The sequence below is a fragment of the Asterias amurensis genome, chromosome 16 (assembly GCF_032118995.1).
Source record: "Asterias amurensis chromosome 16, ASM3211899v1".
NCBI classification, from domain to species: domain Eukaryota; kingdom Metazoa; phylum Echinodermata; class Asteroidea; order Forcipulatida; family Asteriidae; genus Asterias; species Asterias amurensis.
Window position 1 is genome coordinate 8,719,005 of NC_092663.1, and position 13,469 is coordinate 8,732,473.

Consider the following 13,469-nt stretch of genomic DNA (forward strand, 5'->3'; position numbering starts at 1 on the left):
TCAAAAGCCGTACACAATGTAAGCTCAAAGGAACGTTTCTCTTGGCATTTAAGTTCCAAGTATCCAGTTGACAACCAGAAAAGTCTGCTAGACCACAACATTGAGAACGGCCCTGCCTGAAGGAAAAGTGTGCATAAACAGTTTGAACATTAATTTTGAACTTAGCATTGGTCCAACAGCATGTATGCCCACCGGATCACTTATCCTATCGATTTAGACTGTTCAAACCAATCAGACTTTTGAGACATGTACATGTTTTATAAGACGGTCCCTAAGTTGGTTGTAAACATTGAAATAAAATACAAGCTTCATTAAGTAGGCAAGTGGTACTAAGTTAAAAGCTGAAAATAGTAAATTTGAAGAAGTCATTACAGGGCTCGAATTTGAGGAAACATTTACAAAACTGCGGTGGCTTGTAGCTCCAAACTTTTACTGGAACAGAGAATGTGTCACAAGACCCAGAAAAATGAGAAGAACAATATCTACACAGTTTCACATCTTTGATGTTTTTTGAAGAAGCACCAAGAGAAGATTTATCTCTTTTGTTTATTGGTATTACTTCAATAATCAATGGAATTGAAAGATATTTGTATTTACCAGTTTAATTTAAAAATGCAGTGAGGTTATGCAAGTCAAAAACAAAATCGCTGGACTTATATGCTCGATAGTTTTTTGGCCTATTGCTTAAATCACTGCCCTCAGGCCTGCAGTCCAGTCTCAATTTAAAGGATTCGGGTACTTTTTCAAAATGTCCACAGATTTACATTAAATTTACAGGGTTTGAAGATAATGATAGTGGAAAGCTTCCCTTCAAATATTACTAACTAAGGTTGTGTAGTTTTTGAGAAATAAGTAAAACAAGTTACAAAATAATTTTTGTCTCAGGAAGACGAAAATTATTTTAGCATGTAAAATCCCATTAACCAATTATGATATTATACCAAAACCATAGCATAGCTGGTTAATACAATTTTACATGCTAAAACTGATACAAAAACTATTTGTTTTACTTGTTTCTCAAAAATTACAGCGCCTCTGTAAGTAAAAGAGAAGCTTTCCACTATCATTGTCATCAAACTGTAAGTTAAATGTAAATCTGTGGTCATTGTGTTTTGTGTTAGGAAAAAGTACATAGACACTTTAAAGCCCTGTCTCTGGAAGGTTTCCTTATTAAAGGGCTACTGTCTCAGGCCATTGTCAATTTCTACTGTGAACACTTCAAGGGGACCAAGGCAATGATTAGGGGTATAGGTGTGATTGCCTCTGCAGCCTCCGTGAAGAATTTCATCTGGAATTTTCTAGAGACTAGTGTAAAAAGGAAACTTCAGAGGAACAGAAAAGTTTTGAATTTATCACAATTTCAAACCAGACAAGAAAGTGGCTCATCTGTTCTCTAAAGATTTCAGAAATTGACTTAAAAATATGTACATACATACAGAGGTGGAAATAAGAAATGTTTTTTAAGTGCAGTTTAAAGTAAATTTGGTCATCAAGTGGGGGCCATAGGTAACTTTTAAAAAATGTAAATAGATTGTAAATATTTTCCGTAGCACATGTTTGCTACCGACGTTTTCCGTGATCCAATGGAGTCATGGTTTGAGAGAATATGTGGAATGCATTTTAAAACACCAAGAGCAGTGTAGTTTTTTTACACTGAACATTGATTGTTTGGTCCCTTGAAGCCATGCTTCAGGTGTTTATGAAGTTTTTCACCATATCGGGGGCACCTGACTTTCTTCATCAATTTTTTCTAAATCTAAAAAGATACATGTACAAATGTTTAACGAGTTAAAACACCAGAAGAATGACAAGAAAATATTCCCAACTCTTCTTGGGGGTTCTTGAAAGATAGTTGAACCATTTCAAAGTAGAAAAAATAACCTACTGTTTTTGTTTTAGATATCTTTTGGCAATACGGTGGGAAAGAAGTGTGCAAGCGTTTGTTCACCCCTCAAAGCATCATACGTGATTGCTCGGCTGGTCACCAATTTCACTAAGCATGATTTGTTGTGCTAATCACACATGCATGTTCACACTTTATAGGGTAGGGTCAGTTGTTGAGATATTGTTTGTGGGGTTCTGAGGTTGTTGTGAATTTTATGTATCAGTTAACATTGAAAGGGAAGCATTTAATATATGAGAACAAAAATCGAACTCTGGCAAGTGCCTTTTAGCACCTGGGTCAAATTGCATTAAGCTTCTAGAGCAGAAAATGTTGCTTACAATTTTTTGCTAAGCAAAAAATAAGCTGGAGACCAGTTACAAATGGTACTTGTGACATAGTATTATGACTGCCAACCTTATGCTGCAGCTGGTAAGCATACTTTTGTTGTTCTTGGCTACTTTTTGTGCTTGAATGCACTGGACACATTTGGTTCTCAAAGACAAGTATTCTTACTTGGTGTATCCCAAAAATTGATAAAATAACAAACCTGTGAAAACTTGGGCTCAATTGGTCACCAAAGTTGCATGAAAATAATGAAAGAAGAAACACTCTTGTTACACAATAATTGGTGTGCTTTCAGATGCATGAGAAAGGCTTCAGGCCTGAAGTCTCTCTGAGACTCAAATATTAGCTCTTTCTCAAATTAGCTCTTTCTCAAAAATTATGTTACTTCAACGGGAGTTGTTTCGCACAATGTTTTGTACTTCGATACTCTCCATTGCTCGTTGCCAAATAGGTCTTCATGCTAATATGAGTAATTACCAATTGTGTCCAGCGCCTTTAAGGAGCTCTATGAAATTTGGCCTTGTTCTTAAAAGACATGGTAGCATTTTTTACATCCATGGTTTGTGCACAATAATTACACAAAAATACACAGAATAAAGTAAAAACTTCTTTATTTTTTAAATAATGGCTAAAATATAAGCCATGGGGGATTACATTGAGGTCTCAACAATGAAACAAATTAACTGGAATAAAAAGTAACACTTTTGCTTTAACTCATCTAATATGTATGCCCCGTGCAAACATTGCAGTCATTTTGCCATTGCATTTGGGTATTTTGTGCTTTTTCAGCTGATCAGATGCTTTTTCTCTTTTTTCTTTAATAATAATGTGGCTGGTAACTTTGAGACACTGTACAAAGTTAAAGGAACACGTTGCCTTGGATTGGTCGAGTTGGTCTTGAAAAGCGTTCTGTAACCGTTTGTTGTAAAATGTATATGGTTAGAAAGATATTGTAAAAGTGGAATACGTTCATCTACACAAATATGCCTCGAAATTGCGTGGTTTTTATTTTTACCCTGTCGACTAACACGGTCGGCCATTTATGGGAGTCAAAATTTTGACTCCCATAAATGGCCGACCGTGATAGTTCGCGACGTTAAAGGAAAACCGTGCAATTTCGAGTGATACTTGTGTGGATCATTATATTCTACTTTTCAAACATCTTTCTAACCATATGCATTTCATAACAAACGGTTTCAAACGCTTTTAATAGTCCAACTCGTCCGATCCAAGGCAACGTGTTCCTTTGAGTATGGGTAGGCCATTTTCACTTTTGTTTTGCAAATTACAAAGTTTAGTCTGACCATGGTTTCTCAAGGGTAAAACAAGACCATCGTTTACAGGTAAAGTATTAAATATATAAAAATGCTGTTAAATTTGGACAAAAGCAACATCGATTAACTTTAATTTATAAAATATCTTATTGTTTTCCTGTTGATTTTGAATCATTTTTGTTTATATTAGTTTTACTTACATTTTTCCATTGTATATTGTTTTAAGTTTGTCCCTTTCACTTTGTTCATTGCCTGACAAAAATTAGTTCCTTTCTTAAATGTTTTATGTTACCAAAACAATCCTACATTTTAAAGATTTTATAAAATAAGTTTCTCAAACTTTGTGTTAAAATTTGATTTTGAAAACCTTAAATATCATGAGTTTATGTTAGAAAACTTTTATGCAACTAATTTAAAGAGAGGATAAAACTAAGAAAGAAGATCATGGCTGTAAACAATTTTCTAACTTTGTCAAATTTTTCTTCTTTTTCCGATGCCTTTTTGCACTGTTCGTATGGAAAAAACAACTTCTGCTATAAAACTTTTAAAATCTGTGTTGTATTTCTCCAGTGGAAACACTTTATAAATAGTATTAATATAAGGCATTTTGTTAATAAATATTGAATGAAAAATAAACAGTCTGTTGTTATTTAGTATGTTTTTTCTGAGATAAAAATACAAACTTTCTAAAACTGTCTCGGCAAGACCTTTTCATATATTACTCTTTGTTTTTTAGCTATTACTTAAAATGTACAACGTTTCAAATAAAATGCGAATTGAAAGAAGAACAAAAACTAATTATTCCCAACATTTTACCTCATATTGGATGTATTTACTCTATTTTTTTGCATTTCCAAAACTAGTAAAATAAAAACGAAAAAGTTTGAGTTTTATCAAATGAAACAAATATAAACTTCATACTTTTCAGTTTACAATTTGCATCAACTGCAATCAAATTATTTGAAATAAAACTGAAGAATACAATATGTTCAAAAACTTCATTTGCAAAATAATAAGCAGTCAGAAATATTGTGAATATAATTTTGTTTTACCCTACACCAATGTGTATTAACCACTGTATACTCAGTACTTTACCAAGTTCTGTGGAAAAAAAACATCCATAGGCAAGTCACCTGGGTAGGATGTGGCCCAATTTCATGGCTCTGTTTAACATAAGCAAGAAAGCAGCGCTTGCGGAAACTGCTTTAAAGCCATTATACACTTTCGGTAAAGAGTATTGTCCAAGTCCCACACTTCGTGTATCACAACTTATATATAAAACAACAAACCTGTGAAAATTTAGGTTCAATCGGTCATCGGAGTCAGGAGAAAATAACGGGAAAACCCACCCTTGTATCCGCGCGTTTCGCCGTGTCATGACATGTGTTTAAAATAAATCCCTAATTCTCGCTAACGAGAATTTATATTGTTTTACCGTTTTCTCAAAAAGTAAAGCATTTCATGGACTAATATTTCAAGAGAAGTCTTTCACCATTACCTTCTGTAAACCCTGTAAATAATTACCCTTACACCTTGTGGGTATTCGTTTTGGATATCATCCTATAAACAATATTTTCTTTATGGTTATTGACCAGTTTCACTGCACACATACACATGTCTATCCTGGCCCCATTTTTGGGAGTCAAAATTTACACAATGTCCAAAATGGTAGCACGTTATGCGAAGGTGTGTTCCAGGTCATGAAAGAGGTCAATGAGTCAATAAAGAACTAGGAAACGCTTAAAAACCTGAACTGAAAATGCCGTCTAAGAAAAGTTGAGTTTCATTCTTGGCCTTGGTGACATTGCAAGGCAATCCCTCTGTGGACGCATCAACCCAAGTCTTACCTTGCCGGGGGTGTTGGGCTCAAACATATCCCATGGGCTTGGATTGTTGGGTAGGCTGATCTTCAGATGTTTGCCAGCTCTCAGGTGCCCTAAAGGAATATATAAGAACAAAGGTAAGACTTTATCTGTTACAGTCTTAAGCCTGGTTCATAATTCCTGTGAATGCTTGTTTCTTCACAATTGCCCTAACAGCATGTACCCTTTATTTGATCACCAACATTTGATTTGCATTTGCATTCAAAGGATGGATGAACCAGGCTTTAGCGGCCAAATTTGGTTTCTTTGGTTTTGTGAATAATAAAAAGCATTACACTAGGGCTCAATTTCATGGCACTTCTTACTGCTGAATCTGCCCTGGGTCATCGATTTGCTTAAAGGAATACAGAATTGGTTTTTGCTAACAAAACAGTTGCTGGCAGTGTAAGCACTTTGTGTAATCCACCATATACATAAACTGACAAACCTGTAGAAGTTTGAGATCAATCGGCCATCTGGGTCACGAGAGAATAGTGAAAAAAACGATTACAAAATTTGCATTGCATTGATGCCAAAATAACAATAAATAAAACACTCACTAAGCGATACACTCCAAACGCGAGGTTAGATTATTTATTTCTCATCAACTATGACATTTCAGACAGACATATTTCAAGGGATGTTTTCAACTATCATCATCATTAGCCCGGTAAGTTTTATGTAAATCTGTGATCTTCACAATTTTTGTTTGTTACCAATTCTGTAACGTTCCTTTAAAGGGCAAGCATTTCTGCTCTAGCTCTGTAAGCCAATAATGCCTAGTGACGTGGACCACGCACGTGCACAAGCAGAAATTCCCTGCTAATCTGTGAAATGCGCTTGACATAAGCATGGAATGAACTGCTTCCACAAGCGCCAAGACTTTAGCATGTGGTCAAACCTTAAACAAGGAAAGCATCCTAAAGTCTCATTTCATAGTACTATAAAGATATCATTATTACCGTTATTAGTTGCCATTCCAATGGGATACATGCCGATGTTGTTCTTGATGTAACGGTCCGCTCCTGTCGGCAACAAAAATGCACACGGGAAATGTAGGAAGTATGTAAATTCAATTGATTAATCTGGTTATGTTTGAGATGTTAAGTCAAATCGGTTCGCATCCTTCTTGTTATATTCTCTATTGGAACAGATTTAACCAAACAGACTGAAAAAGCAAAATACAGTGAGGTACCTTTTTCGAATATTAAAATCAGTAATATTTGATTGCAGAAAGGGGAACATGTCTAAGCTAGTGTCACTATAATAAAACAATTCCCCCTCCCAACATCACTACTAATGTCATCTCCCACAGATCCTTTGTGTCGTGTCATATAGTCGAGCGGTATATTTCACCGGACCCAAGCTCTGGTGTTGTCAGCAGCAGAGTGTGGGTTAAATTCCCGGTCACAACACTTGTGCCTTGACCAAGGCACTTAACCATGTAATTGCTTTGTAAAAGTTGGGAAGGTAGTGCATTCTGCTCTACCAGCCAGGCTCCTATAGCCTATGGGATGAAACCCATGCTTAAAGCCATTATACACTTTCGGAACAGACAAACAAAATAAAAGTTCACAGATTTACAAATTACTTACAGGGTTTAAAGAAGGTCATGGTGAAACACTTCTCTTGAAATATTATTCCATGAAATGCTTTACTTTTTGAGAAAACATTAAAACAATTAGCAATTCTACGATTTATTTTAAACACATGTCATGACACGGCGAAACGTGCGGAAACAAGGGTGGGTTTTCCCGTTATTTTCTCCCGACTCCAATGACCGATTGAGCCTAAATTTTCACAGGGTTATTTTATATATAAGTTGTGATACACAAGTGTGGACCTTTGGACAATACTGTTTACTGAAAGTGTCCAATGGCTTTAAAACATCCTTACGGACTGTGGAGGGGTAACCCTGTTTCAGCCTCAGAGGTAGGTGGCAACATGACAGGGTGTTTCAGAGTCTAAAACCCAGTACTACACCCTTATGGAATGAGAGGGTGCTAACCCTGTTTAAGCCCCAAGAGCAACCCCAGGAGTAGGTGGCAACATGCCCTTGGTGGCAGTTGATTTGGGTCAATATCCTAAATCAGTCTAGATTAACCCTCATCTTGATAACAAACAAAAAATCCACCACCACCTCACAACATTTCCCCAGTTTATCTTCAAATCTGCCTATCATTTAATTTATAGTTCTTTGTTGAAAGCACTGGAGTAATTTATATATATATATATTGTGTGGGTGGTTTTTTTTACCACAGGTGAGGAGAAACTTGATCAGCTCGACATCCCCCTCAGAGGCAGCCCAGTGTAGTGGTGTATTCCCCTTGTGATTCTGGGCATTCACATTACAACCTGGATTCCAGAGAAAATAAAACAGTTTTATTTAGAAAGGGATGCTTTCCTTTTTGTATCCCCAAAGAGGCCTTGAGCTCTGTGGCTACTGCAGGCCAGAGGAAATCAGTAGGGAATTACTTGCCTTATGCACACAAAACAATACCAAAAAAAGGTTACCAGCAAAATAATGCTATGTCACATGCACTGTTTGGAAGTGGTTTCATACATATTTTTGCTCAGCAGAAATTTGCTGAGCACAATCCCTGCTTAGGTAGGTCTAAGAACTTGGACCCTGATCCCAAGGAACTTCATTATTGATTTTATATAAAAAAAATTATGCTTGCCAGATTTAGGTTACCAGCCAAAACAGCATGTACCAGTCATAACTGGTATCCTGCTCATTTTTGCTTAGAACAAGTTTGTTAAGTAATATTTTCTGCTGGAGCAGCTTCATGAAACTGGGCCCAGTTAGATTCCCTCGAAGCAACAAAGATAAACATTTTTCTTCTATTGGTTTAGTCTTACCTACTGAGATTAGCATCTGAATAAGTTTGAAGTCACTGCAAGATGATCCGGCACATTTGAATGTAGCGAGGTAGAGTGGAGTGTCCCCATCCTTGTTGGTTACCGTCACATCCCCATCTGTATTAAGAAGATTTATCATTGATTTAAAGGCACTGTACACGTTTGGTATTAATTGTCAAAGACCAGTTTCTCACTTGGTGTTTCCCAACGAATGCATAAAATCATAAATCCGTGAAAATTTTGACTCAATTGGTCATCAACGTTGCAAGAGAATAATGAATGAAAAAACACCCTTGTTGCACAAATTTGTGTGCTTTCAGATGCCTAAAAAGGATTCAGGTCTGAAGCCTTTTAATATTTGAGTTAGAAGTTACCTCTTTCTCATAACTACAATACTTCAGAAGGAGCTGTTTCTCAAAGTGTTTTATACTATCAACAGCTCTCCATTGCTTGATACCAAGTAAGTTTTTATGCTAACAATTGTTTCCAGTAATTTCTGATAGTGTCCAGTGCCTTTAAATTCATCATTACTTTTTGGTATCAAAATGTGTAAAAATTTTGAGATTAGACATGTTAACATCGGCATAGAGAAAGGAAACTTGAAATGCTAAAGAAAAGTTGACTCTTTCATAATCATGGTGTGGTCGTTTTGTTTTATTTTTCACTCAAACCAATGGAAGCAGAGTGAAGCTGGAAGAGGAAAATACACATGTACCCCTGCCCTACTTTAAAACAAAATTGTTTCATTTACCTTGATCCAGAAGAAAACTCACAAGTCTAGTACTGCCACTGATGCAGGCACACTGTTTAAAAAAAATGAAGAAGTTGATGATAAGTGTTCCATTATTGAAATTTGACAAAAGCCTTTAAAACCCTCCGAGCAGCAACAAGAAAAAAATTACATGCTGAACCAAAAGGATGCGATCGAAAGGTAGATTGTATTACGGGTAAATAACTGTGTTTGGAGGACACAATTCTCGTTCTAATGGTCTAAACAGATGAATAGATGTTTCCTGGACCCACACACTAAAGATTGAAGCATTCTGGAAATATACACATTGGTTCACTACTAACTCAAAAGATAAAGTTTTTTGTGCACAGGATTTTTTTGTTTTTTTCATGCTAAAATAATTTTCGACTCATGATCACCAAGACGAAAATTATTTTCATGACATTGTTTTACTCATTTCTCAAAAACTGCAGCACCTCAGCAAGTAATATTTTCAGGGAAGCTTTCTACCATCATCATCTTCAAACTGTGTAAGTTTAATGTAAATCTGTGCACATCGTTTTTTTGTCCTACAAAAAGTACCCAAACCCTTTATAGAGAAGGTATACGTTTGGTAATTGTCAAAGACCAGTCTTCTCACTTGGTGTATCCCATCAAAACCATAAAATAACAAGCCTGTGAAAATTGGCTGTGGGATGTAAAAAAAGAAAGAAAGAAAGTAATTAAAACTCATCCTCGATCATGAAGAAAATTGCATGCAAGATAAATTAAAGTTGATTAAGATAAGAAACACTAAAACCATATAACAATGCTTTCTTTTAAAGGCACTGTACACTATTGGTAATTGTCAAAGAACAGTGTTCTCACTTGGTGTATCCCATCACAACCATAAAATAACAAGCCTGTGAAAATTTGGGCTCAATTGGTCATCGAAGTTCCGAGAAAATGATGAAAGAAAAACACCCTTGTTGGACGAATTGGTCTGCTTTCAGATAGGAATTAAAGACTTCTGGCTAGAAGTCGTTTGTTATTTTAGTGAGAAATTACCTCTTTCTCAAAATCCATGCTACTTCAGAAGAAGCCGTTTCTCACAATGTTTTATCCTATCATCAGCTCTCCAATGCTCGTTACCAAGTCAGTTTTTAAGTTACTATTTGTTTTGAGTAATTAACCAAACGTGTACCTTCCCTTTAAAACAAGTATGAAGCTGGTCCTTCTGCCCGTACCCCTTTGGCTGCTCCAAGGGTTTAAAAACATTGACATATTATTAACTAAACTTATTTCTTACCAGAAAAAGTGTCATTCCATTTGTTGGGATGGGGAAGTTCACATCAAATTGTAACTTTGTCACTAAATTTATCACTTGCTCTGTGCGCCCAGGTAGATAGGCAGTCTGTAAAATGGAAAAACCATCAATGACAAATGGTTTGATCCAATCTGTTATAATGGTAATGCTTGATTGTTCATCATAAAAAACAAATTTAGGCTATACACAAATTTCTCACGCGGAAATACAGGTGTTTTTTTTAAGTTCTGATGAATTCCTCTTCAAGCCATTGGACACTTTCAGTAAACAGTATTGTCCAAGGCCCACACTTCGTGTATCACAACTTACATAAAAAATAACAAACCTGTGAAAATTTAGGCTCAATCGGTCATCGGAGTCGGGAGAAAATAACGGGAAAATCCATCCTTGTTTCGGCACGTTTCGCCATGTCATGACATGTGTTTAAAATAAATCTGCAATTCTCGATATCGAGAATTGATATTGTTTTAATGTTTTCTCAAAAAGTAAAGCATTCCATGGAATAATATTTTAAGAGAAGTCTTTCACCATTACCTTCTGTAAACCCTGTAAGTTATTTGTAAATCTGTGAACTTTTTTTTTTTTTTCTGTACAGAAGTGTCCAATGGCTTTAAATGAATTGATTGTATTACCTATCATATGAGATGCTATAGTTTGAAAAAAAAATTACAATCATGATTCAGGTCTGGAAATATCCCAGATCACCATCAGCAATTTCAGTATTGCCCTGCACTTTTGTTGTGGTGCCCTCTGCCAAGTTCCAATATAGTTGAAATTTTCCTCCTGGAAGTGCCTCTTACCAGAGGAAAATTGCTGTGCCCATTCAAGAGCAAAATTCAAGGCCCGATGATAAAACAAATTTTATATAATTGTTACCTTTGCAAGATCAAAGATTGATATGACTTCAGGCTGCTGCAGGGACCTTAGATCTAAAAGATAAAATTGGAAAGAGGAAAAAGTACAATTCTTCTGACTGTCAAATTTATAATTAGCCAAAAACCTTGTTAGACACTGAGATAAATACAAATGACAGAATTTACCCAAAAAAGCTTGGAGTTTGTTTTTGTTTGTCACTATTTTTGTTAGTTTGAGTGGTTGTGATTGACGGTTGTGGGTTTGTTTGTTTGTTGGGGTGTTTGTTTGTTTGTGTGTTTGTTTGTGTGTTTGTTGGTTTCCAGAACGTATCTGTGATGTACCTTCTTTCCCATGCATCACAAACCAAATAAACATCAGCAATATCAGCACTGATAGAGCAGCAGCAAACAACATCTCTGCTGAAATTTCATGTCTATCCAGATATATCTCCGCAGATCTTTTCAACCATTCAGAGGCTGTGGGATGTAAAAAAAGGAAAGAAAGAGAGTAATTAAAACTCATCCTTGGTCATGAAGAAAATTTCATTCAAGACAAATTAAAGTTGCTTAAGATAAGAAACACTAAAACCATATAACAATGCTTTCTTTTCAAGGCACTGTACACTATTGGTAGTTGTCAAAGACAAGTGTTATCACTTGGTGTATCCCATCACAACCATAAAAAACAAGCCTGTGAAAATTTGGGTTCAATTGGTCATCGAAGTTGCGATAAAATGATGAAAGAAAAACACCCTTGTTGGACGAATTTGTGTGCTTTCAGATAGGAATAAAAGACTTCTAGCTAGAAGTCTTTTAATATTTTAGTGAGAAATTACCTCTTTCTCAAAAATTACGTTACTTCAGAGGGAGCCGTTTCTCATAATGTTTTATACTACCAACAGCTCTCCAATGCTCGTTAACAAGTAAATTCTTATTTGTTAATATTTGTTTTGAGTAATTACCAAACATGTACCTTCCCTTTTTAATAGTGTTCTCCCTTAGTAGTGGTTTTGCTGGCCAAACCCCAGAGGACCAGTTAAAATTTAATCCAATACTTCAGTGTTGAAGCATCCTTGTTTTATATAAAAAATGGATTACAGACTTATGATAAAGCTGACAGTTAAGTAAAATGACAAACCAATTGGTCATTTAAAGACATCCGGACACTATTGGTAATTGTCAAAGACCAGTCTTTTCACTTGCTGTATCTTAACATATGCATAAAATAACAAACCTGTGAAAATTTGAGCTCAATTGGGTGTTGAAGTTGCGAGATAATAATGAAAGAAAAATTACCCTTGTCACACGAAGTTGTGTGCTTTCATATGCTTGATTTCGAGGACTCAAATTCTAAATTTGAGGTCTCATAATCAAATTCGTGGAAAATTACTTTTTTCTCAAAAACTACTTCACTTCAGAGGTAGCCGTTTCTCACAATGTTTTATACTATCAACCTCTCCCCATTACTCATTACCAAGTAAGGTTTTCTGCTACTAAATATTTTGAGTAATTACCAATAGTGTCCACTGCTTTTAGGTAAGTCACTGAAGAAGTAAAGGCAAACCAAGCCCTGGTGGGGAACATCCTAGATTCATACTAAATTTTACAGCTCTAACTGTTGGGCTGAAAATGTTGTTTGGTTAATTTAACAAAGAGTTTTTTGATCCTGTTTAACTTTTTGAAGGGAAGTTGTTTTCACAGCAGAAGGGGTATTTATAACCCCAAAAATAACTACATAAGAAGAGAAACAAAATAGTTCATAGTCTAAAATTTCAACCCTAGCAAAGTCTAGGTCATCAGTTCTTACAATTTAAAAACCTTGAGATGGTGGCTTTGCTTTCTGTAGTCAGTACCTCTCCAACATCTAAAACCTGAGCCATAATGCTGCCTGTGTAGTCCATCATTTCAAGTGTCATGTTACAAATACGGCTGAAGTTGAGCGTCACATTCATTCCAAGCAGACAGTACAACAGCTTTCAAAAGATCCACTTCAGCTGGTAAATCCTATAATGCCTGTCACTTTTTCTACAACGAAAAGTTTTGGATCTGAAAAGAAAATTACAAGATTGGGTTACACTTAGGTTGGGTTCAAACTTCTTGCAAATGCTGAATTCTTCAGATCATTCACAGCAAATAGAAAATACAACAGAGATGTGACATCAAAAATGAAAATTTATGGTTTATTTTGTGTTCAGACAATGATTTGATTTCCCTACCCTCACAGTGGCTACCTCTGAACTTACCATGAATTTATTTGACATCCGATCAGTTTGTTGACTGGAAATACGCAACTTCTTATCACGGAGATTAGCAGACGATATTGTCAAAAGTGTTGTTTTCTGATTTAAATG

The 13,469-nt window shown here is 35.7% G+C and overlaps 1 protein-coding gene across 1 annotated transcript; it reads right to left on the minus strand.

The window, feature by feature from the left end:
• Nucleotides 1-89: 89 nt before the first annotated feature.
• Nucleotides 90-13,461, minus strand: LOC139948793 (uncharacterized). The gene is made up of 10 exons (XM_071947125.1): nucleotides 13,362-13,461; nucleotides 12,926-13,164; nucleotides 11,461-11,595; nucleotides 11,141-11,193; nucleotides 10,247-10,351; nucleotides 8,980-9,031; nucleotides 8,229-8,345; nucleotides 7,623-7,721; nucleotides 6,329-6,391; nucleotides 90-5,440 (listed from the first exon to the last, which is right to left on the minus strand). The coding sequence occupies exons 2-10, from the start codon at nucleotides 13,068-13,070 to the stop codon at nucleotides 5,271-5,273; spliced, it is 939 nt and encodes a 312-aa protein (XP_071803226.1). The 5' UTR covers nucleotides 13,071-13,164; nucleotides 13,362-13,461; the 3' UTR covers nucleotides 90-5,270.
• Between the last annotated feature and the right edge of the window lie 8 nt (nucleotides 13,462-13,469).